The sequence below is a fragment of the Cyphomyrmex costatus genome, unplaced genomic scaffold (genome assembly GCF_001594065.2).
Source record: "Cyphomyrmex costatus isolate MS0001 unplaced genomic scaffold, Ccosl1.0 scaffold18, whole genome shotgun sequence".
In the NCBI taxonomy this organism is placed as follows: domain Eukaryota; kingdom Metazoa; phylum Arthropoda; class Insecta; order Hymenoptera; family Formicidae; genus Cyphomyrmex; species Cyphomyrmex costatus.
The window spans coordinates 1,468,492-1,495,008 of NW_017275824.1; the positions used below are offsets into that span (position 1 = coordinate 1,468,492).

Here is a 26,517-nt window from a genome sequence, read left to right on the forward strand (position 1 = left end):
CGCATTTGTGAAGTATCGCGCGATATATCGAGCAGTCCAAATCGTGATCTACATTCTATCGACGTCTAATCTTTTGCTGCGACTTATCGTTCGTCTACTCTCTGTTCCATTTTGTATAAGTAAATGCGAATAAAAATTCTAAGAAAGGGAATCGCACGTATCATTTTTCGTTGTCGAAATCACCCTATATTTGCGCGACGCCGGGGAAACGTTGAACGGGGGATGCTAAGAATTAGCGAACGCAACTTTATGAATGGGCTGCTTGGGCGTGAGGGAATGAGCGGTGGGGGCAGCCATGCCGCTTTAACGATCGAGAACACCCCCACTCCTGTCTCATTCCGTCTCCTTTCCTCTGGCTTGTTAACGAGTCTTCTTCCTCGATTCACCCCCTCGCCATCCCCTTTCTGTGCGCGAACCCATTCTCTTCCTCCCTCGTCGGTTACGCGCGCACACGTGCGACCGTGCAACTGTGTCGGTTACGTACTGGCCGTTCATAGATGACGGTGCACGGGTGTGTGCAATTCACGTGTGTAAATCTCTATGGGGACGAGTTGCGCGTGTCCGCGACACTCTTCACATAACAACACCAGCAAAAATGGAATGAGCAATGGGTTAGTCATCACCGAGCATTTCAAATAACTATTGAAATTGGACACTTGCACAGCCAAACCGGTATACACTTGTAGCGGAATATATCGAATTTCGTTTGATATTGAAGAAGTTTGAAATCGAAGCCGTATTGCACGGGGCACAAGAGGGAGAGAAAATGTCATTAGGACTTTACATTTCCATTCTCCATATATTTTACCCTTTTAATGATGAACAGCAAGGGTGAATGATACCTGCGTGATACTCAGGTGTAAATCTGTTTTAACGAATACAATATGCGAAAATTAAATTTTGAGTATGACACAAGTTTCAATTACATGCAGTTACGAGATACGTGTGAGATGAAGAATATTTTGTGGATTGTTAGTAACTGAAATATTAATTATTCGATTTATTTTTAATGATCAAGTTACTTGAACAAGATCAATTATTTACCGAAAAAAAGTAATGTCCCACTTGAACTTCTCCCGTTACAACTAAATTATAGTTTAATCCCTCGAGACGCTTACGTAAAAAAAAAGTGCGAACAATCCGCTGCGAAAATTAAATAGATTGTTAATTTTTCTAAATTATAGAAAATATATTATATATATTTTCCTCCCCCAGAATTACAGGAAACAAAAATTCTAAAAAATAGTTTAATAGATTCGCGCACGAAATACAATATGTATCCATAGTGCGTACAACATCCAGTATATATATACATATTCTATATCGTACTTTAACACGAAAGATAAAATTAAGCGATTCTGATATCGTTAAATTTAATTGAATTCCGCTTCGATTGCTAGGATACGATAATTTGGAGAAACTTGAGTTTCCTCACCATTGATCGCTCCGGGAACAGCGAGCATCGTAGTTCAGAAGGATGAAAATCGCCAGGTGTGGGTGGTTGGAACATCGATGAACGAATATCCCCACCAAACTATCCGGCGCTGAAAGTAGTGTGGGAGTTTCCAAGGTCATCGCAAGAGCAAAACATAGTACGACGCCTCCGTCGAGACGCCCGCGCACAAAGCGTAGGCGTGAATTGTATATGTATACAAACCGTCTACATAAGACGTTTCAAATAGTTGATAGCATTTAATATGCGTTTTACTGTTATATTGTTAATTGAAGCATAGCTGAAACAAAGGTATCTTTTGCCGTGCAAATAATTTCGATAGCAATTTTGTAAAGCTGATTATCAATTAATCTTGATTCAAAATATTTTTATTGAAAAATACAAAAGGCATACCTTTTTAAATTCTAGTCATCGCAAATTTAATCTTCATACCGAAAAAAATTTCAATAATATAATATAAAGCAAAACTAAATTTAGAATATTGAATGGAAATACTCTACGTGCAAGAAAGTACTATAAATTTTAAAATATATGTACAATGCCTGTTATTTTACTAAAGGCAAAAATACCAATTTAGAAAACAGAGGTTCAAAGATAAAAAATATTTATATATTCGTAAATAATTTTTTATACTTAGGTAGTACAGAATATTTTTCATTATTATTAATATGTCTCAAAAAATAAAAATTGCGATAAAAAAAATATTCTAACATAATTTCTCATAAGATTTATAGTACCAATGGATTATTAGTTATTACGTTTTCATAATATTACCATTCTAAAGAATGTATAACGCAAAAGTAAATATTTTTAACAAACACGAATGGAATTTTTTCCTGTTACAATCACAACACCATCATCCTGCAACTCTTTCAGAGCATCCTCAAACATCTCGCGCGTCACCAACTAAAAAATAAAGTGCAAAATTGAACGAACATTTTCTGCAACATATATTAAATAATAGAATAATAACAATGTAAATAAATAACAAACGATGCATGGATAAATAAATAAACTTACCGTGCTAGATGATTCTTTCAATTCCGTGAAGATCTTCTGATAATTTAATGTCGGTACTTTATCCTTACTCTTGATAAGCTTTTTCAACGTCTCTACTAGCTCTTGCCTTCGTTTTCTCGCTGCTAATGACATACCAGTCGTCAAGATACTAATATCGATTTTACCACTCAGTGGATCGATAGCAGATTGTTTCAATGCCTCACGATGTAATCTGATAATTAAGAATTGTGTATTAAATATTTATTTCTAATATTTATTTTATTTTTTAACATTTATTAACTACATTTTGTCCGTTCTCACCTCCAAGCTTCCTCGACATCCATGATCTCCACTACATTGCTGAATCGCATCTTAGCGTGCGCTTCGGCGAGTCTTATCAGCGATTCCAATTGTCTCGGGTAAGCCGTAATTTGTCCGTGACCGCTGCCTACTCTACGCATATCGACGTAAGCTTGGATCAATCTTTGTTGGCTCTCCTCATTAAGAGAAGGTTGTACGTGTTCCTTGGCATAAGCTATGTAATCACGCAGAATACTCATATCCACAATGTCGTCTTCTTCTTCTAAATCAGATTTATAATACAACGATACCAAATGCCTGGCAAGTTTCCTGTCAAATATTTCGTCTTGGGGATCCAACATGAGGAAAATTAAGTCAAAACGTGACATCAATGTGTGTGGCAACATAACGTTCTCTATTACCTAAAAACAAGTGCAACATTTCATAAGATTGCTCTCTCTTTGATCTAAAATATCAGATATATAATTTGATAGATATATTTACTGTCTTATTTTTATTCCACTGCGACTCGCAAGGATTAGCCGCTGCTAGAATACTGGTTCTCGCATTCAACTGACAAATGATACCTGCTTTCGCAATACTCAGTGTTTGTTGTTCCATAACTTCGTGCAGTACCGAGCGTGTACTATCGTTCATTTTATCGAATTCGTCGATGCAACAGATACCGTTATCTGCAAGCACCAGAGCGCCAGTTTGCAATACTAATTGACGGCTTTCCGGATCTTTCGTTACGAAGGCGGTTAAGCCCACAGCGCTGGAACCTGAGAGAAGAATGTAAGATAAGAATAAAAGCTAAAATCAGATTTGAATTATCACTATGAAGAATTATTTACCCTTTCCGCTGCTATACTGTGAGCGCGGTACCAAATTGAAGACAAACTGTAACAGTTGTGATTTACTTGTACCCGGATCCCCGCATAGAAGTATATTAATTTCAGACCGGAAATATTTCTTAGTTCGTTCGTTTTGCTCTTTCTTCGTACCACCGAATAATTGTAGCAATATACCCTTCTTGACATCCTCATTCTCATAGATGCTAGGAGCAATGTGCCGCGCCAATCGTTCATATATGTCCTCCTTTTCTGACAGTAATTTTAACAACTCCACTCTTTCTGGCGGAAATGCATGGCGCTTGCCATCCTCTTGTTCATACAATCTTCATATGCAATAAACCATAACAAAAATTAATAATATAATATATTAATTAATATTAGAACATATGTATGTGTGTATGTATACATAAATCACGATAAAAAATTTTATGAAAATGTAAAATAAAATCAAAATTAGAAACATATAATAATTCTTAGATAACAAAAACTCCTGTACAATTCAAAAATAAACTTGAAAAGAAAAGGGCACTAGGAGTCAAGCGCAGATAACTTTATGCAAACGCTGATGTATATCAACCAAAACTTATTTATTATAATTGTGTTAAATGGGTCGACGTCACACCTTGGGCTGAGATAGTTGGAACTTGTATTGAAATCAGTGGCAACTTCAAATTAAGATTACGATTTATCGTTTTTTCCAGGTGTACTGGACCCGATAAATCGTGTCCGATAAACCTAGTGCCCTTTTCTTTCCAAGTTTATTTTTAAAATTAGAAATGTTTACCGCTTTGAATCTTGTTTTCTAAAGTGAACAACGTCAACGTGTGTCCTGTAGATGGCCCGTACGTTGGTTTGCCGAGGATTAACGCGTATCGGCAAAGCGCGATAGATACCAGTGACAGAAACCCTATCACCTGGTGAAACAGCATCAACTAGATTATGATGTGCAAAAAGTACTACTGTATGAGGAGTTTGACCAGCTGGCATATCATCCGGTGACTCTTGCAACTTGATCATTTGTTTATCGGTGAAATGACTACGATTGTGTACCAAACTGAAGCAGAAATTATTGTTGCAATGAGTGCACACTGTGGGCTCGGCTATGTGACCTCTGTCAATGACCACAGTTGTCGTGAAGGAGCATACAATGCATTTAAAGAATGCCTCACGCATTTCCGGCAAGATATTTGATGTTCTAATAACCATTCCAGTAATTGTAATTAATCGATCTATGTCTTCTGGATTCAGAAGACGCATACTCGTGGTCCTTACAACATTATAAGGACGTACTTGAATGGAATGTTCCAATGCTGCCCCAGGGAATTTTTCAAAAAATATTTCATTCGCAGTTAAATCAAATGCTGGTATAACTTCCTGAGGATACAATACCAACTGATTACAAAGCTGTGAGTCAAAAGCCTCGAGATGAGCACAGTTTATATTTAAATAGGGTTCTTCTAATATATGTATCTCTTCAAGTTTCTGTATGTAGAGCGGTTCTGATAGATTCATGTTTTCAGGTAATTCATCATTCTCTGCTTCTGGATCAATAAAATATGTAATAAATCGTCTAAATTGCTGCTTGATAGAATCCACTATGACACTTGTGCCCCAGATTATCAATTGTGGGCCAGTCTCACCCTCAGACGTCCTATCTCTGTCTTCATCATTCTCTAGTATCTGCCAATAAAATTTGATAATTTACTGATTTTATTTACCTTAATACTGACATATACATTTTAACTTACAGTTTCATGCACGTTAACTTGCCGCACGCGTCTGTCAGATTGGACGTCTGGTCTCTGTTGCATTGGTGTACCCCTGACACCACTACGAGGAGTACGAATCGATGCCAAGGAACTAGGAGTTCCATAATTTAGTGGAGACGACAGTTCTATGTCACTCATACCAGTAGCAAGAGGACTTGTCTGTAGTTGTCGATTCGGAGAAGACAGTGGCATAGATGATAAGCCTTCTGACGACGGTGCAATGGTCTCTTGTGTTTGACGGTTGCCCCATCGTAACGGGGTGTCTATAGGTTGGTTACCTGGTCTTCTCTGAGGTGTACCTATGTGTGACAAAAACAATGTAACAGCTTAAATACAATGCGTAATTTTTTTTTTTAATAAAGATAATTAATGAATATTCTTCAACCTTGTCTGGCAGAGCCGGCAACTCTGGGTGTTCCGGCGACCGAGGGAGTCCTGGAAGTTGGAGTCTGAGGTTGCCGCCTCGGTGTGCGGCTCAGTGAGCCATTCGGTGAACGATCATCTTGAGGGGCAGGAGTCCTCGGCGGTCGAATAGGACTTGACATTGTTGACGGAGATTAAGACTTCACACGGCCAAAAATCATTCAAGCGCTCAAGCAGATGTGAATAACCTCCATAAACCACTCAATTAACTCAATTTCCCGCGCATTCCCGCGAGGCGCGAATTCAAACTTGACGAGAGGACGCGATAGACCTCCATTAGGGCGGGTTCACACCTTGACGGAAAAGCAGTACCCAATCAGAATTCGCGCTGGTAGTTGACTTTCTCATAGTAAAAATTAATTTCCTAATAACGCCATCTCGACCATTTTTCATCGAGTAAGGGGCTTAATTCCTGCAAGAATTGATAAATAATAAAAGATCTAATTTATCATCATTTGAAATATTTGGAATCCGAATAAATTGTAGCTGGGAAAGATACCAAATTTCACCGGCAGATGTCGCTAGGTGTATAAAAAATCGGAGCGCGCAGGCGGTATCCGCGGCTACGTTCAGGCTGTATGATCGCATTTATTGGCGCGTGCATCACCGGAGGGCTAGAGCGAGCGTTTCTGCTACGAGCTCTAAAGGGAAAATCGATGGCTGGGCCGAAGTGTGACGACAACGACGGTGAATTTTCACGGACAAGTCGGGACGCTCACGAGTAAAGCTGGAACGCATCCTCGGCGCGACGACCACGAGGAGATCGAGAGAAATTCAATCTCGCGATCGTAGCGCGGAGCGCGTCCTGCACCCGGGCGACGTTGCATCTTCGCCTCGCACGCTTGGCCGTTCTCTCACCATGGTACCTGAGAACGTCAACGTGCATCGGCGGTCCACTGGCAATCGCAACGTCCACGGCACGAATGTCCAACGGAATCCCCGTGCGATGTATCGGATCAAAGTCTGCAATCCGGACTAAGACGGTCGACGATGACGACGTGCTGGACGGATCAGGTAAGGGTCTTTGATACGCCTTTTGATTTTTGACGCAATTAACGGTATCAGTCTCGAAGTACTTGGTTAATTAACAATGGAAATTGTTTAATTTCCCAAACAACACACTTACGTTCAAAATTAGACACAGTTGTATAATAAATAACATTTAAAAAATCGTATGATAAACATATAGCGTTTAAAAAATAAAATTGATATGTTTATTAAACTATTTTACTATTTAATAAATATTATAAAAAGACGTTTACAAAATGTTTATAATGTTTTTTGTTAAGCATTAAAATCCACTTTAATTGATTTATAATTTCTATATTAAATAATTTTTTAACTATTTTTTTTACTAGTTTAGTAATTTTTTAATTTACTAGTTACGGTAGTTATACTCTTTTTACACGAGACGTGTAAAACGGTTTCAACGGTTTGATAAACACATTCTTAACATCAATAATATCTATTTAATAATTTTTTAAGTTTTTAAAGTGAAAATTATCTGCATAAAGAAGTTTTATAGACTACATTTTTAATTCAAATCTGAGGACGCGGCGATCGTATGAGAACAAGCAGGAAATAGGCAAAGTCGAGTATATTCAGAGAGATATATATATTAATAATAGAAATATGTGACAAATATATATTATAGCGTAAGAATTGGAGCGCTGCTTTCTATTGAGTAAACTGTAATAATTTTAGACAGAGATTTCGATTATATATATATTTTTTGAAAATAGATATTTTGTTTTTATATTTTCTTTCAAAAATATTAGATGAATATTTCATGCCAGGTAAACTAGGCGGGTCTATTTTGAGATTTGATGTGGAAATCGTAATATCGTAATAATAATTTTCACGTTCCTGTGTTTCCTCTATTATACAGGAGATTATTTTGATCAGCACAATTCAATAGAATAGATCGATGAAGCGAAATAAATTTAAACTTGAAGTAGACCTAAAAATATCAATACTTTTTTAATATAATTTCTTGCGTAATTTAATTAATTTGTAATCGTTCGTCTTCGCGATTAATTAAACCTATAGTTATATGTATTATATAATCTATATAATTTTCTTTTTTATTAATTTACCATGTAGATAAAACTTGATTTTAAATACATAGAAAATCCTAATTGCATTCCAGAATGCAGTCAAATGCAAAAAATATTTATTTATGTACGGCGCATCAATCTTTCATATACATACATATCTCAAATTTTTTGTTTGCCTTTCACTACTCGCGGTGCATTAATATTTCACGATTTTTGTACACGTCAACACGTCCGTGATTATACCTACTAATTAGTAAGCGTCGCGTACGCATTTTAATAAGCAGTTCGATGTTGATAGCATAGAAAAAATTACAGTAACATCCGGTTATGTCTGCTTGTGCAATAGATGTTTATTTAATTTTATATTTACACATATAATTATATTTCTGTATCGTATACATATAAAAATATAATTAAATGCTATATATATATAATATTTTTCAAATGTATTTAAAAATATTGTTTGTATGTTATTAATGTATGGTATATTCGTTGAATTATAATTTACATAAAATTATAATTACATTACTATCTCTCTGTTTTTGAAAAATTCAATTTAAGAGTATCGGAAATGCTAACAAATAGGTATTTTGACTGAATAGTAATTATACAAATGTATGTATATACATATATATATATAATGTTATATATTTATATACATTTTATATATATATTTATAAAACATTTTATAAATACGTGTATATACAAAAAAATGTACTAAATTTTAACAAATATTTATTTTAATAATCCTAGCTGAAAAATATTTACTAAATGTAAACATATATAATATTTATTTGATATATATATATATACACACAGAGAGAAACCATTAATTTTTTATTTAACTACTATCATGTTTTGTAAGTATTTTATTTATTTATTGTAAAATAAATATTAAATTACTACTGTTCAAATAATAATATGTATTTATTAAAATTTAGTTATATATAGCTTTCCAGCGTATATATGTATTATTAATGTATCATATATATTTTAATAATATATTATGTATATTTTATATATACATATGTACAAATGTTATATATACATATGTATATATATTACACACACACGCACACATACATGTCTACTTCACGTTTGAATATACGCACACGCATACGCACACGCGATTCTAATTTCGGAACACAGATGCTTCTTCCATGAAGGTTCTCAATGTTACGTCATTTTTCGTAATGTCTGGAAATAATTCATTTGTTACGACACTCGAACAACTTTGTACTCACATAAGCGTTATTTAAGTGTTATATATGTAAAAATAAAAATATTATATCTCACATTTACCGCGTGGTTATGTATGGAATAGGATATCATAAATAGCCTAAAAAAAAAGCTTTCTTGAGTTGATAAATCGACGATTAAATTTAGTATCTAATGTATCGAAGATTATGCATGAGAAGAACATCGAATTATTCATTCGTTTCTATTTACAGTTTCGCGAATAGGAAATAGACATTCTTTTGATCTTTTATAGACTTTTACGACGACAGAAACCACATTTGCAACATTCGCCATATGTCGTGAATTATTTCAATTAATTCAGGAAGATGTAGTACCCAAATAGTTCTGCCGACCGGCGTTGTTTAATGATTAATATAGGCGATATTAATGGTAGATATTTTTTGTTTTTGTTTTGTGACATGAGAAATATGGCGTTGTAATATTGCGGTTTAAATGCTAGCTATCGATAACGATAATTAAAGAATGTTATATCGCAACCTTGCTCCGCATTAAGAAGCCATTATTTATTACCACTTTAAAATATATTTCCATTCATATTACGTCACAGAGAAATATTCGCTGTAATCACAGTGATAATCGTGTACTTTCTTCTACGTCTTTCTCTTTTTCACAATTATTTATATCGTTATCAATTCTAGTACTTAGCTATCTTATTAATCTTGAGATCAGATATGTTCGGAAATACGCTATGACGATTCTCGATCACTTGTCCGGTTTACACAAACGGCCGAGCAATTTCATTAAATTTGCTATAATCTCTTTGAAATCGATATTATTGATATCATTTTTTCATCTGAATCATTCATTAGCATAGTTTATCTTGTGGTCACATAGAGAAGATCATATGTTATCATATAAGAATTACATGAAAATTTCTTATCTCTTTAGCAAATTAGTTAGCATTTTTTATTTATATATTAACATATATTTTATATTTAATTTAGTTATTATAAAATAAAGTTTTTCAATTCTCGTCAAATTAATTGTAAAAAAAAACTGATTTTATTCATGCTTTGTATCTTTCCACATGAATATTTAAGTTTGATAAAAACAATCGTGAGCCCTTACGCAAAATGTCGTTTTATTGCCTAATGTTATGGCATTATTATCAGAGAATCGCTTGTTTTATCGTATGTTCATGTTCAAAGAAAATAATCTCTTTTGCGCGTAATTAGCGAGATTGCTTTTGAATTATTTGCCATTAGAATTCTTGAAAAGGATCAGTTTCGGGGTTGAATGTTTAAATATTCAATATCGAAAGTCAACAAGGATATCATTTCTAAGAGAATATTAATTTCAGGACTAATTATTAGAAGGTTCAATATCGAAAGTCGAAAAGTTGTACAAGCGAAGAGTTTTTTCTGTGCAATTACAAGAAAAAAAGTAAGGTAGTATTAAGGGTAATGCGATTTAACTTTACATCATGCCCTAGCTATCTTTTTTTATTGATGTCATATAAGTAACGTGGATCGATAAGAACGACCCATACTTGTAATCTATGAAATGTAATCTATATGAAAGATATTCACAGTGTGACGTCTTAACTTAACAGAAACGTGACTCGCCGACTTATTGTTAGCAGAAAGGACGTCATAATTTTCGTTCTTTTTTTTCGTTATATTAATCATCTCAAAGTCTCGGCTTTGAATTTAGATAATATAATCATATCGACCAGACCATCGAATATATTAACTCTTTGAACAGCGTATAAAATCATATTTTAACTCCAAAACTTTTTTTTACTGTCCAACTAATTAGTCATCTAGTCAATAGACGTCATTTTGAAATCTTATCCTGTCATTAATGACTGTCAGCGGAAGTCAATTAGTTATAAGCCATCGATGCTTATATAATCATTCATTTGCCTACGTATGCTTTCAGTTTAATTTATTGAGTTCATTATTCATAATGCCAAATTTGTAACTCTATTTATATCCAATTTGAATTACTTTTAATTATTTCTAAGGTCGCCACTGTTCTTACTCAATACGTCGTTAACTTAACTAAACTAAAACAATAGAATTAACAAATTTCACCCAAGCAAATGTATTTTTAACTTAAATTTAGTTCATTATGCATGTTGCTAAGTGCATACGTTAATGTGAACGTTGTTTGCTTTAAAGCTAACCACAGAAATGAATTAATTTACATTTTGACACACATGAAAGTTAAAAATGTTATGCAAGATGTTATTTAACTCAGGAGATTGAGTTGCCATTGCTTCTTTAATATACAGTGTTATGTGCACTAATAAAATATTAAATTCATGTAATACATATCAATGAGCATATAAATATATAAATCTAAACAAAATCGTCGTAGCGATCGTCTTTTCGCATCTGTATATGTTTTTATCTTTTCAAATCTAAGCGATACTTAACATTTGTCAAACTGCAGGATATTTCTAATTGCAGGAAAGTCGTACCGCAAACGCAATCTTATTGCACCATGACGGTTGCATCGAAGGGACAGATATCTCACGGCTGAAATTGCCTTGTGAGATTGCCATTCATCGCGCGGCCTTCGGATACGAAGCTTCCGCGGGAAAAACGATCGCGCGTGGCGTGCACGTTTCAGTACGACGCCAACCGTCGCCGGGTGAGGAACAACTGTTGTCATTAGTCGTACTCCGACGTAACTGGTCGATTAACGAAGCTTACATTCTTCGATAATTGAATCCGACGTGCGACAGGAAAATCAGAGGACAGAAAAGATCGACGCCCTTCTGAGGAAACAGGTGCGTATACGATATATATGAGATATATGCATCTTTCTCGATTTTTTCTCTCTCTGCTTATACGCATGATTCCTGACATACTACGCGTCGTGGATAGCAATCTACTCGTTCTATCGATCCACAATTATATCTATCTGAATACCGAAGGAGATATAAAATGACAGCGTGATTGATAGTTGGGAAATAAAAGGAAAATAGAAGACAAGAACGTGTTGTGTATATACTACGTGGATACTTTCTAAGATCCTTATACCGCATTTCACATGAAGCGGATTGTACAGGAATCTTATAAATAAAATTTGACTTTAATGTATCTCTCTTAAGTCGAAACTTTCTTTATTATATCTGAATAGGAACCTTCAGATTATTACAATATGTATATACATACACACTCCAAGTTTTTCGAAGTGAAATCTCGTTCTTAAAAATTGAAAATTGAACCATATATGATTAAAAGTGCACTTTTCCAAAACTGGCTCGGTTTTTAATTAAAAAATTGGTTTATTATCTGTACAAATTCAGGTTTTAATCCTTAAGAGATTTTACTCTAAAAGTTTTAGAGAGAGTATATTTTACTCATAAATACACACACATAATATATAATAAAATGCAAATATCCTAAAGATTTTTTAGTTTATCCGTTAAAAATATAACGAGAAAGAGAGAGAGAGAGAGAGAGCTTCAAACTTATAGATATATTAAAATCGAATTTTATTTAGAATATTCTAAAGAATAATAAGATAAAAAAATAATTAAATTTTTAACCGGATATTCTGAACGCAAAGGTAATGTAATTTATTTTCAGTCTAAGAATACATGGATATTACGTCATTATTAATTCATGAACATTATTATGTGGAAATGGATTGCGTACCTACATTTTTGCCCTTTAGAGATAATATTGTAGTGACAGAAATGATCGTTTCATAAAAGCAGTAATCCATCATTTGTGTACGACATATTACGCGCAAACATCATTATAATTGTAATCATGATTCAGATTAAGACATTAAAAGAATTATATAGTCTTTATCAAAATTTATTTTGACGAACTCGTTTGACATTTGCATATTTATTTTGATATAATATGATATTTCTGTTCACGTGCGCTTTTCCAAGTAAGATAAGTGACGTAATTATCGATGAATGAAGCATGCAACGGCACTTAATTCGTTAATTATCCACCTGTGAACTTCCTTGAAAGCTCCGCATTTCGTAACAGGAAGCTTGATCTAATAATAATAATAATAATAATAATAATAATAATAATAATAATGAAGTAGGAAACCGAATGTAATCGATATCAAAATTAAATTTATAGACATATCCCAGAGTAATGGAAACAATAATATTAACATTAAATGTAAAATTGGAAATTTAAATTTTGCAATTATCTATAATACAAGTAAAATATAGATATTGATAATTAGTTTATATAATATTATATTTTAAATTAACATTTTATCCTACAATATGATATCGATAGAATACGTAGTGAATAAACGAAGGGGCGTATATTTCGCATATCTATTAAAAAATTTTTAAATCACAATTGTGTCTAATAACATTATCGTAATTTCATTTTCGTTACATAAAACATTACAGAAGTCAACGACCGATGGTATAAATTTATCACCTGGGCGGCGTAATTTAATTGCGCGCGTATTTTAGCTCGCCGAAATTTGGCGGATATTCAGGATGTACTCCATAATTTTCATCGTGAATACTCTTGTTGAAAATTCGGTACGGTTTGAATATTCTCAATACAATTCTCTCTTACGTCAAGATTTTAATTTATGCATCGCTTTAATTATCAGTTGTCTTTTTAAAGTTATCGTAAACATGTTACGCCATCCCAGGTGGGAACAAATGGTGACTTGCAAGAAAAAACCAATCCTAAACATACCGATTTATTATCGTACTTATTTGCATCAAGAAATATAATGATTATCAAATTATCTCCTCTGGCTACAATCTTTATTTATGTTCTTGATAAATATGTACAATTTTAATAATTTAGTGTTGATAGAAATACTCATATGACAGATAAATTACAAAGCAAAACATTTTAGATCTAGATATAAGGAGCTTTAGGAATAAATTTTCAAATAATGACTTAGCATTTACTAAATTAAAGCAACGCAAAAATAGCTCTCAGTAGTAATTATTTTATCATTTTTTAATGATAATATTAAGTAATTCAAAATTTTTTTTAATTGGTAGATAAAGAATAAAACGAACTCACGATAAATATAGATACTATATATGTGTAAAAGGCAATAAAGTTATCAATCTGTTTGTTTGATATGCTTGTTTCTGATTATAGTATCTGAATGTATTCGCAATATGATTAGCGTAAGTACATTATGAATCACGCTGCATCATGCTACGAAATTATGGCGGAAACAATATTCTTTTATTTTGCAATGCAAAACGAATGCAGTTTATGTGCTTTACATAACTATTGATTTCACAAAAAAATTGGTAATTACAGACTGCCAGGTTCTTCTTATCAGCAAAAGCACAAGTGTATGATGTATATTGCGAAATTTTGTAAAGTCTTATTTTTTCCATTTACCGAAATTCAACGACGATCGTCTTCGTGGAATTTGCAATGTGCATAAGAACATCCGAATCCGTTTTTCTTCCATAAAAAAACAAAATTCATGATTCGTATTACGATGATATCCGGAGTAAAAAAAATTACAATAGGTGCATCAAAAAGCGAAAGCGCACAAAGATAATATCAAATAAATCAACATCAGTACAATCCACAAATATATTATATATTTTGCAAATTGTTACTTAAAACACTGAGGGCCGATTGTTCCATGATCTTTTGGTTTATCTGTCAGGTAAGTAGCAAGATTACCCAATCACATGCGCGAATTGCCAGATTTACCTAACAGGTAAACTTTACCGAAAGATGGAACAATCGGCCCCCAATGTTTTATTTACTAACTAAAATAGTTTGTTTTTTACACATTTTCATTATTCTTATGAATTATCTTTAATGTCGGTTTAACTTTTTTAGTTCTCTCTAAGAATTAGAAAAAGATGAAGAACAAACCAAGATTAAAGTTAATCTACAATATCGTGGAATATACAGGTGTTTGGTGATTAAACAAATCTGCTATTAAACAAATGCTGTTCCTATTGCGTATCTAACTACTAAATGTCATTTTATTCAGTCGGCTAATGAACGTAACGGCTATAAACACATTAATACGCCGCGAGCGAGTTTGTTGTAGAAATTAACCCGTAACAATACATAGGTTAAATACCGAGATAATTGATGCGCCGAATAAGAGCCGGGTATCCCCACGGTTTGTGTTTACTGAATCGTCTGATGAAATTGATTAACATAACATCAGCATGTATTTCACGGACGAAGTGATACTGTGTATAATCCGGTTTCTCAAAATGAATGGCGATATCGATCGCGTTTTTCTAAAAATACATATTTATCTTCTAATAGATTTGCATTCACCGACAATGGATTTTCTTGGTTTTTTGTTGTTTTTTGCAACACTCAACTGGAATCAGTATAACCTTGCATTTATTGTATAACGTATAAACAAATAATTGTGTATTTTAAGTTCATTTACATTTTACTATTTGTCTATTTGACATGTGTTCTGCGAAAAATGCTTACAATTATTAACGAAGTTAATGCAAAAAGCTGATGATTTGATGACTAAGTCATTCTTACTGTGTGCAAGACAAAGCATGTATTAGCGATTGCAAAAACTTCTTGTCAGCTTATACATAATTTCTGTCTCGTGCTTGAATTACGAATGGAATGAATATAAATAAACTAAATAAAAGTTTGTTTATTAAGAATAAGAAAATATTTCGTGAAAATCATTTAAATATTATAAAATACCTTTCATCTCGTTTCGGCCGGGATGTTTTTTTTGTACTTTACCATTTGAATTATTTAAGGGTCGAGGAAATGGCTGTAATAATAAATCAAAGTGTTATATTCCAAGATGATCTCGTACACTCTGTGACACATCATAAATCTTGTCTATCATTTTTCTTCTGTATTCTGAGTTTTGTTTATGACTGTAAGAAAGCTACGCTCAAGTTACGCATCATCTTTCGTTAAGGTCGCTTCTGACGTCGAAAAACGATTCCAAATTTGCATGGCAGGTATTCTCGATTGAGTCTGGTAACTCCTTCTAACAGATTTACGATCTATACATCAGCATCTTTCAACATGTATTATCATCGCTTCTCTAAGCCAAAGAGAAATTCAAACTATGATCAGTTTCATGTAAAACGAGAACTTTGTGTTACATTTCTTAGAAAAGATCTCACTAAAAATATTAGTTATCTTAAAGTTACTTAAGGCCTGACCTGATTGCACCAACATTATTTGATTTTTAAGCTAGGCTTAAAACTGTCTCTCTCTGTCAATTTATCGATTTAAAAAAAAAACGGATTTTTAAGCGTCACTTAAAGTCAAACGTTGGTACAATCGGACCTAAGAAAATGATAGTTAAAAGTTAGCTGGTAAAATAATTTCGTGACTCATTCCGAGATTAGATTGCTGGACCGCACATTCCTCTGTTTCGTTTCTTTGGAATTCATGAGAGCAAAAGAGAGGGAAGGAATCCGGTAGGGACAGGAAAAAAGGCGACAAAAAAAACCGCATGTACTTGCATGCAGAAACGTATTCATATATAATTTTATCTTATATGTATGGGTGAAAGTAAATTTAATTTCGAAAATTTATCACAATGTTTCCGTAATCTGTGCGGTCTAAAATTCTCTTTTTACTGAATTGAAGCGTAAAACTTGTGAACTTTAATTCGTGCAAAATGGGATCGGATTAGGACATGTATTGTGGAATTATTCAGAATAGATTCCGATTGGATTTATTCACTTATTCCCCCCCTTTTCTATTATATTTTCTAAGAAAAACGGAATAATTCCGGTCGCAATCCATTCTAAATAATTTTGTAATACATGCCCTTTGTTTAATAACGAATTTTTGAAACGAATATCACGAAGGGCATCGATCGATGAAGATGCTTCGTGTATTATAAGAGGAGCCTTTCGATCGTTTTGTTCTGGAATTGATTATCTCCATCATAACTAAATTCCGTTCAGGCGCCTCGATTCGCTTCTTGCCATAAATAATCGTCGATTAAGAATAGAATACGCGCAAAGCGCCCGCATTGTTAGAACTGTAGTAGATATCTAAATGTGCTTACAAACGCACCTGTTACGATGTCGGTAAAGATACGGCGGCAACGCGCCCGTTGCGTCACACTCGCATATATCATATCAGACATAAAAAAAACTGACAACCATCTTACACTCTTTAATCACACGTATACATACATAATGTCGCATATTCAAAATCGCGTGTCGCCTTTTTAACATAATCACTCTTCTTTGACGACCGATATTTGCACAGCTTATGTTCGCTTGCGTTTATAAAGATAAAACACATATACGTTGAAAAGTTTGAGATATAGATAAAATGCTGTTAATTGTAACTACCGAGTACACTTAACTTTTAGTGCACACGATGGGTCGTTTGTGTCCTAGTTTAATTTTCATCACTTTAAATATACAAAATATGTATAAACAAAATACTTAAATATTTAAATATATTTCAAACAAAATATTTATATATAAATATTTATATATAATAGATATAAAATAAAATATCAAGTGATTTTTACATATTCTTTAGAAGGTATACATTTTTATATAGAAAATATTTATAAGGCTTTATATAATATATGTATACACACACACACACACACACACATACATATATATATAATTGTACATAAATGTTGTATAATTACTTGATACTCCTAGTTTCTTAAAGAAAAGGAATGTGCAGAACACGAATGACCCAACCGCGATTGAATCTTCAACTTTTCGCAAAAATCACGCATCGTAATTAATTGCGCTGACATTTACATATATGGCCCAGTTCTCGTCGTCTTATACTTTACAGGATGTAGAATATACGATTAAAGTTTTAGTACAGATATGACATTGGACATAGAACATGATAAAAATTTCAGTAGAGATTTCATGTAGGGCAGATTCCTTTATAAATATATAGTCATATCCGTAAACCGGATATATCGAACGAGTCGTGACCAGTTGACCCTAAGCATCGTTTTGTACTTATACGTATCTTGTGAAAGGAGGTATTCAGGTGGTTATCGATTTAACTTGCGATCGTTAATACGTAACGTTCTTACATCTTTCGCAGTCTTAATGGACTCTGCGGAGTGAATTTTTCTTTCCATTCTACGTTTTATTTCATGTGTTTTTAGTCTATCGGATAATAAATTAAAATGATAAATGCCGGAAAAGCTATGTCCGCCCCGAAGAACTTCGCTCTCTTTTGCATCGTGCCGCAACACTTATCGTTTATTTATACGTAGGATTGAATGAGAGAAAACTTTTCCGACAATGATAGAACTAATGATGATAATAACTGATGCGTGTGCTTTCTGGAATTCTGATGTATTTGGAGGCAATGTATAACGTGAGAGAGATTCTAAAAATAAAGTTCTGGTTGAATGCGAGGTGACTAGTGTGCAGTACCTATAGAGGTATACATGTACCTAGCTAGGAACTTATACCCAGATACAATTTCTTTAGCTTGTTCTTTTTAGCTGGACTTCTGACAGCTCGAGTTTATGCTTCTGGTCTTAATCTTAAAATCCTAAAATTTAGTCAATAAGGCTATTCAGTCTTAACCGAAATCTATATTTCATTGGCTGAATTTTATAAATCGGACAACACGGTTCATCTTTCTTCCTTTTCTCTTCATGTAGGAGAAAAAAAGAAGAAAAGATAAATCGTGCAAGAAAAGCTAAAAAAATAGGTTTCTTATGTATCGGTACCTATATTTAGATTTTAGTTACTTTAGGGTTGATACTTTCCTGCACTAAATGCACATTCAACAGGAGTTCGGTAAAAGCGTGTTCAAATATAATACACCTTTATTAGACTCCGCGCCTGTTGAGCGTGCATTTAGTGCAGGCTAACAAATTATAATGCCGCGACGAAATCATTTGTCCGATGACAATTTTGGATGTTTGATGATTTTGAAACAAAATACATAAATGAATTATTTAAATAAAAACTAATAGCTTTATAAGGATTACTCCATTTTAATGTGTAACATGTTGAGCTTATTGCGTAGAATATTTATGTGTGTATATTATTAAATACGTGTAATACATAAAATATTATACATATATGGATGAAATCATAAATATCTATTTATTCTAAATGTTTATGTCAGTGAATAAAAGTACCTAGATACATTTAAGGTATCTGTATACCTTGTAGGTATTTTATTTTTCTAATATCTGTACGTGCACCTCGGTACATAATTTCCAGAGTATTTGTATCTGTACTTTATAGGTATTAAAAAAAAGTATCTTGCACATCATTGAAGGTAACGTTATATTCATGATACAAGGTATACTTCGATTATTATCTGAATAACCTTTATTATGCGTAATAATACCTATAATTTTCTTTGAGAATAAGTATTTTATCGATTCGACGTACCCTGCGTTGCTATATGACTTGTCATTTTACGCAGCAATAGATTATATTGTCGTTATTCTCCATCGATTTCAGCTTTCCCGCGGCGAATAGTAAAACCGCTGTCGTCCGGTGACATGCAAGAGTATGTAAGCCGATCGCTTGAATATTTGTACACGTCGTGAATAAAGCCTCATTGTCAACTACAGAAACCATCCTGCGCATCAGTGGGACACTGTCAACTCTGTCGATCGATATCGACGTAATCGCGTATACAATAATCGTTACCATTTACCTTCGATAGATTTCATGATGAGATTCCTCTGTTATATTTCCCAGAAATTGCTGGTGAAATATAGTAGCTGCTCTTTCTTCGAGATAAAACTCGATAAGAAAAAAATAACAATTTTTTGCCGTTGATCTTTAAAACTGTGACTGTTTTCATCCTTTCATCTGCACCCCCACAGTCCTCATTTTATAAAAATGTTTATTTTGATAATTTTTATCTTAGATCTCTTTACATTAATTAATAAAAAATATTTTGTATTTGTGTTAGAAAATGTTCATTCAAATCCTTGTTAAAATTTTTAATATATTCGAGTATTTTAATGTAACACAATATATATATGATCGTGTTATTTAAATATTTTGTGTTAAATTGATATTTAATTCTTAGTGTTAAAATAACATTATTTATGAGTAATAAATAACATAAAAATGTTTTTTAAAATAAATTTTAAGATAAATAAAATACATTAAAAGAAAGAAAGTGTTTAATTATTTGTGATTGCATAGTCAAAAGATAAATAAGTAGTTATAATTAGAAGCTCTAAATTTTTATAATAATTACACTTACATTATTGCTATAATATTAATAATAATGATTCTATATGATTTTATATAAAAAGTATATTGTTAGCTCCGAACCATAATTATATATATTTTACCATACAATTATAATCGCAAATTCCAACACTGTTGTTAAACTCGCGATGAAATAAAATTGTTTTAATGGTTGGATCATTGTCAATTCTTGTCTCCATCGTTGATCTTCGTTCTCGAGTAACGTTGCTATTCTTAACTGTTAAGTATTATAATGAAAATGGACCATGAGTGCGCGCGCTACAAATTATCGAGACGTTTTCTCCGGTTATTTGCGGAACAGGTAGGTGATCTCGAGTAGAAACGACGGGTACATAATGAGGGAAATGCATAAGTTAATCTCTCTCGGTTATAAACTAGACATCCCATTGACTCTTCTTAATAACGCTTTCTATGCTTTTATATGTGTCGATTTATTTTTAAACGTAAATAATAATTTGATTTTTTATCATATTTCTATATGTTTTATACATTTATTATATTATTATTTGTGCAGTTATTATTTATTATATTGTATTTATAATGTTATTTCTAGCAACTTTTTATTTATTCAATTTAAATGAGTGAAATAGTCCATATATTTTTATCAAGTCGGGTTCTGATGTCTAATAATATTTTTGTACGAATTTTTACAATTTTCCGTTCAAGCTTTTTCATTTATTGTCCTCCATTTTTACATCTTTATATATATATATATATTTTTTTTGTCGTTAAGCCTATTTGAGCAACCAGGCCATTTTTAACGGCTGATCAGCAGGAAGGTTTGCTGATTCATGTCACGGTAATTATACCGGGTGAACTGGTTAAGCGTTAGAGAGTAGGAAACATGACGCCAGTAAAGACCACTAATTAGAACGAAGGTCATGACTTTTACTTTTTAACGACATGACCATCGCTTATCTTCAAGATCTCATGCTAACGATGGAAAACACAAGCGATCGAGAGATAAATATATCAATTAGTGGACATTGTTCAATTATTGCACGAAATGACAAAAATGTTAAGCTTTTAAAATATTAAGCTGTTAATGATATACACATGATTCAAAGAAATTCGCCTTATTAAATTTGTACACACAATGAATTTGTATATTGATAGATATAAGATAACAGAATTATACATGTCATTAAAGGTCTAATGTTTAAAATTTTTGTCATTGTGTTCAATAATTAGGTCATTTTCATTAACTGTCCACTAACTGGTGCACTTACTTTACATTCTACACAATTCATGGATTGCCGTAAAAACGTTTACATTGATTACCTATAGAAGAGATAACATTTGTAATACTTTACATTCATAAGTCGCAAAGTCATCAAAAGAAGTTGTATACTTCGTTTATCTTATCGACCTTTTATACGTACCGTGCAATTAACTAATACGCAGAAAACTTATGGCATACGTAGTTTGCTTATCTTTTCCGTACTCATGTAATTTTGAAAGTGAAATGCAATATATATTTAATAAATATTTAAACTATATAATATATATATATATATGCATTTAATTATATTAAAGATATAGTAATCTGTAGATTTGTTTTTTAATATTTTGAAATACAGGAAATTCTGCAAGAGAGGAATTATCTACTCGTCAGGAAAAATTAGTCGTCATCGGGTAATGATAAGTGTTCTTGTGTAATAAAATCTCACTGGTTATAATCGTGACTAATGTTAAAATAATCGCTGCAATTGAAGATTATTTCAGAAAAATAATGACAATAACAGATGCGTTATTTCTATTCTTTTGTAATTTTATGTGTATTTATGTACATGTAAAATGTTACATAACATTTTTACGACAAAATAATCATCTTCTTTGCAGTAGCCAAACGAGCAAGAAAATTGCGTTTAAGCAGATATCGAATATACGAAAAGGAAAAATGCAGAACGTATTTGAGGTCGACGATAACGATGTCATTTATAAAGATGTTGTCATCATAGGTGAGTATACAAAATGTCTTGAGAAAATTTAATAACTCGGTTGAAAGATCTACAAAATTGAGCAACACGTTGTGGATAGTAAGAAATATATTTTCCTGTAATAACGCATCTTATATCAAACTCAATTTGTTTTATATTAAAAATGAGAAAATTTTACTTTTATTTTAAAAGTGAATTCTCAGTTCTCCAAATCAAATTTTATAAATGTGCATATGTATGGTTATTTAATACTTGTTGTATGGCGCGTGTAAAAACCAATGAACTTCTTATCGTGTTAACAATTTTAGTACTAACGTCACGTTCAGCAATTTAGTATTAATTTCCTACGCGACCTACGAAACTAAAATTTTTATTTTAAGAGTGTGTTAAATAAAAAACTTGTGAGAAGGTTAACAAAAATGTCTTTGAATCAACAGTCATAATTCAGCTCATTTGTCAAAATATTAAAGATTATTATGTAAAGATCTGCACAATTTTTGATCCTCAGGAAATGGGCCCAGCGGGATATGTCTATCGTACATGCTCGCCGGAAACTGGCCTTACTATACCGGCGAGCCTCATCCGGGCGATGATATGCTGACAGCGCGACTGCGGTTCTGCACAATCGGCAACGAGGAGTGCGGTGACACGCTAAACGATACGAACAGTGATGTAACCACCAACAGTCGTCGTCAGTGCTCCAAGTCTAGTGTCAGCAAAACGCAAGGAGGCGGATTAGCGCGCAGTACACGCTGCAAACTCGAATGTCTATCCTCTGGCATCGAGGGTAGAGGCGGCGGTCGACCGCTGGCTCTTCTCATGGATCAACTGCAACATCCGTGCGTCGACGCCGGATTCGATGTGGCTTCGCTGCTCAATTGGATTTCCGCTGACGAGCATCCCGAACACAGAATCGTAGACCACGTTGTCCTTGGCAAAGGCCAACCGGGCGGTGCTTGGCAAGTACGTGACACAATTTTCTCACTTCTCTGTGTGATCCTGAAAATAATGGACTCTTTTCCATAAAGTATAAAACGATGAATAAAAAATGATGAAAGAAAGCGTCTTGATAAATTAACATATCTAATATTTCAATTATTGATAAATTAAAAATTTTATGTTGCGAATTGATAAGGCTTATTATAAGTATTACTTAACGCAACACATTTATCTACACTATGAAAAGTTCTTTCTGTATTGTTTAGTTTAACGCTTTTTTTAATACGATTATCTCTAGTCTATGGACCCCAATGTACTAACTATCAGTTTGAGCCGATGGATGTCACTTCCTGACTTGGATTTAAGGCACTGGGAGAAACTCGTCGAAGTCGAACAGTTACAAAAGTCAGTTTTAGCCGCAGAAAGCGATGTGTATGCGCGGTTAGAAAAACTGAATGTTTGTAAGGCGTCTAGTCGAGTTTCTATGGGTACTGTGGCAGCTTATTACAAGGACTACGTGCGCAGGAAAGGCTTGAAACAATACTTCCGATGGTATATATATTTGAAATATTTGACACAAAGCCGTTATTGACATCAATGCAGACTTTCACGAAACAATTTATTGCAGTGGGACCACAGTTACTTCAGTAAGACCGAATTCGGACTCGCCTGAGAGCAAAGGAGAATATAATTGGATTGTAGACGGTTACGAGAATAAAAATGGAAAACGATTTCGGTATCGATGTAAAAGGGCGGTTCTTGCAACTGGTACGACTGATTTATCGAATCATCTTGGCATCCTAGGGGAGAACACGAATCGCAAATGGGTGACACACGATCTTAACGATCTCGAGACTCGTTTAGGATGTTTGGTCAGCGAGCACGGTACGCAAACGGAAACTTATATAAAGAAATAGAGATAATTGCATAATTTGGTAGTTTCTGGAAAAAAGTTGTCTTCTTTTTCATACATTCGTTTATTATGTAATTCGTTCTTGATTTGATCTCATTTGTTAACCATAGGCAAAGATTCGACCGATAAACAGATTCCACCCGTATTAGTAATTGGAGCAGGTCTAAGCGCAGCCGACGCGATTATGGCTGCACGCTTTCGAGGCATACCTGTGTTGCACGCATTCCGCAACTCGTTAAATGAGTGGGGCAAACAGACCGCCGAGAGAATAACTACCAGTTACGATCGACTGCAATGGCTACCGGATTCCATATATCCGGAGTATCATAAGGTGTACGAGATGATGGCTGACGGAGGTACAAATTATCCTTTGTACAAGTCTTTGCCAGGATATACACTCGTCAATCTCTCTGAAAATCACGAGCATGGAAACATAAGTGCGAAGAGGACAGTCACTCTTTCTGCTCCAAACGGTCAGCTGCACACGTTTCAAGTATCTATTGCAGCTATTCTTATCGGTAAATATCATATGTACTTCTCAATATTATAATTCAAACTAATAAAACTTATAGATTGAGCATGATAATAGATATTGGCTTTAGTATTGAGTTCGTAAATTTTGTAAATTCGTCGATGTTATTATATTTAATAATTTATTTCAGGATACAAACCAGACTTGTCATACTTAGAAGATAGCGGTATAGGATTGGGTAAATTCACAGATAAGCCGATCGATAGCAAATCAAATCCAATTGAAATCGATGATTTTACATACGAGGTGATTAATGTACCGATAAAAGGACTTTATGCATTAGGACCTCTAGTCGGTAACAACTTTGTTCGCTTTGTTTTGGGCGGTGCGCTTGGAATTTTGGCGCATATTCTGTGCACCACAAACACCTGAGAAATCTGACAGCGACTCGATCGTACCTTAGTAAAATTATTTTATATATAGACACATTAACAATGCCATCGTGTGACTTCTGCTCAATTCGTAGGGTAACTATCGCTTAGTTCTTAACATTTATACCAAGAGATTGCTGGGTAAATGTCTTTGTACATACTATTAAAATTATTTTTATATTCTTTCTATATTATACCCTTCGCGAGGAAATGACCGATTTTTAAATGTAATAACTAATTGTTTCATCGAGATATCTCTTAGGGTACGTTTTATTTAACGTTTGCGACGCTCATTTTATTCATATCAACAAATGTTAAGGATAAAATAACGCACGCGAGCGTTGCAAAAGTTAAGGACGAAACGTATTCTTAATGAAAGTTATAGGGCGAAAACATCATTACAACATTTACTCAGCGAGTAGTGACAATGTGCGGAAAAAGATGAGTTTAAATGCCATTTTAGATCTGTTCGCACTTATTAACATTCCATTTGATAAGGGAATTATGTATGTGAGAGATGCTATCAATAATATTTGCATCTAAGTTTAATAATTTGTTTTTAGGTACAGGTGTAGTACATTATTGACAAATTTTTCATGATTATACATTACAGATCTCTCCACAAATATACTCTTATTAGATTCTACACCTCGTAAAGTGTATATACAGTTAATATAACTGTTGGAGTCTGTATTGTAACGAGTTTCGTAAAGAATAACGAGTATTACAACGAAACTCCCGATATAAATTCTGATGCTATATATGTACTTAGACTTAATCTGTGTTTGCCTTTCTTATAATTAAGTTAAATGCTTTTTTATGCATATTTATAGATATATGTATATATAGGAATGCTTTTAATGATTTTTATTTTTATGAGAGGTTAGAATATTTATAGTTCTTATAGCGTTTTTCACTGCGAACTCAGTGTACTTTAATGCCGTTGTACACAAATCGACATAGAAGTATATGTTTAATAAAAATTAAAAAATGAGTAAAACCATAAATTCTTCAATATATTTTATTGTGTTATTTGACAAAATACACAATAGGCATTTTATTAATTGAGATATCTCACTGTTAGAGTAGTGTATAACGACTTTAATGTGCACTGAGTACATATTAGCCTTGCCAGTGAAAAACGCTATTGGAATGGTCCGAGAATTGTGCTTATTGAAACGCACAAGCATTTTTACATTGCGTATTTTTGTTTCCTGGCAATTTGCAAATGAAAACACATCACGAAATAAGATTATCACATATTAAGTTTTACATAACATCTTTAATCCGCCGTGTAATATGCCTTTACATCTCTTATTAATAAGCTGTGATTACTTTAGTGAAATAGGCTAGTAACGCTCTGTTATTAGTATAATCTATATGTACATATAATACACTACCTTCTTTAGTACAAAATATTTCCACAAAACTTACTTTTTATTACTTAATAGTTTTTATTTACATTTAATTTATAAACCACGCGCCTTATTTATATTTTGTTTAATTTTATTTATGTCTAATTATATACAATCACACATTAATTAAGATTTACATATTAAAATTAAGT

The 26,517-nt window shown here is 33.1% G+C and overlaps 2 protein-coding genes across 2 annotated transcripts; one reads left to right on the top strand and one right to left on the bottom strand.

Moving 5' to 3' along the window:
- Positions 1–2,263: 2,263 nt before the first annotated feature.
- On the bottom strand, positions 2,264–5,938 carry dpa (disc proliferation abnormal). The gene is made up of 8 exons (XM_018537643.1): positions 5,761–5,938; positions 5,355–5,674; positions 4,391–5,286; positions 3,607–3,929; positions 3,257–3,534; positions 2,774–3,174; positions 2,474–2,684; positions 2,264–2,359 (listed from the first exon to the last, which is right to left on the bottom strand). Exons 1-8 carry the CDS (start codon positions 5,918–5,920, stop codon positions 2,264–2,266), a joined length of 2,685 nt encoding a protein of 894 aa, XP_018393145.1. The 5' UTR covers positions 5,921–5,938.
- An 836-nt stretch (positions 5,939–6,774) lies between these two features.
- On the top strand, positions 6,775–25,380 carry LOC108772163 (oxidative stress-induced growth inhibitor 2). The gene is made up of 8 exons (XM_018537650.1): positions 6,775–6,812; positions 11,530–11,852; positions 22,098–22,216; positions 22,704–23,158; positions 23,433–23,686; positions 23,763–24,019; positions 24,158–24,565; positions 24,710–25,380. Exons 3-8 carry the CDS (start codon positions 22,156–22,158, stop codon positions 24,949–24,951), a joined length of 1,677 nt encoding a protein of 558 aa, XP_018393152.1. The 5' UTR covers positions 6,775–6,812; positions 11,530–11,852; positions 22,098–22,155; the 3' UTR covers positions 24,952–25,380.
- Positions 25,381–26,517: the final 1,137 nt, after the last annotated feature.

Coding starts and splice junctions, on each gene's coding strand:
- dpa (XM_018537643.1), bottom strand. CDS start 5,920: ATGTCAAGTCCTATTCGACCGCCGAGGACTCCTGCCCCTCAAGATGAT. Junction 5,675..5,760: donor TGCCGGCTCTGCCAGACAAG/GTTGAAGAATAT, acceptor TGTCACACATAG/GTACACCTCAGAGAAGACCA. Junction 2,685..2,773: donor GATGTCGAGGAAGCTTGGAG/GTGAGAACGGAC, acceptor CTTAATTATCAG/ATTACATCGTGAGGCATTGA.
- LOC108772163 (XM_018537650.1), top strand. CDS start 22,156: ATGCAGAACGTATTTGAGGTCGACGATAACGATGTCATTTATAAAGAT. Junction 22,217..22,703: donor TAAAGATGTTGTCATCATAG/GTGAGTATACAA, acceptor TTTGATCCTCAG/GAAATGGGCCCAGCGGGATA. Junction 24,566..24,709: donor TATTGCAGCTATTCTTATCG/GTAAATATCATA, acceptor AATTTATTTCAG/GATACAAACCAGACTTGTCA.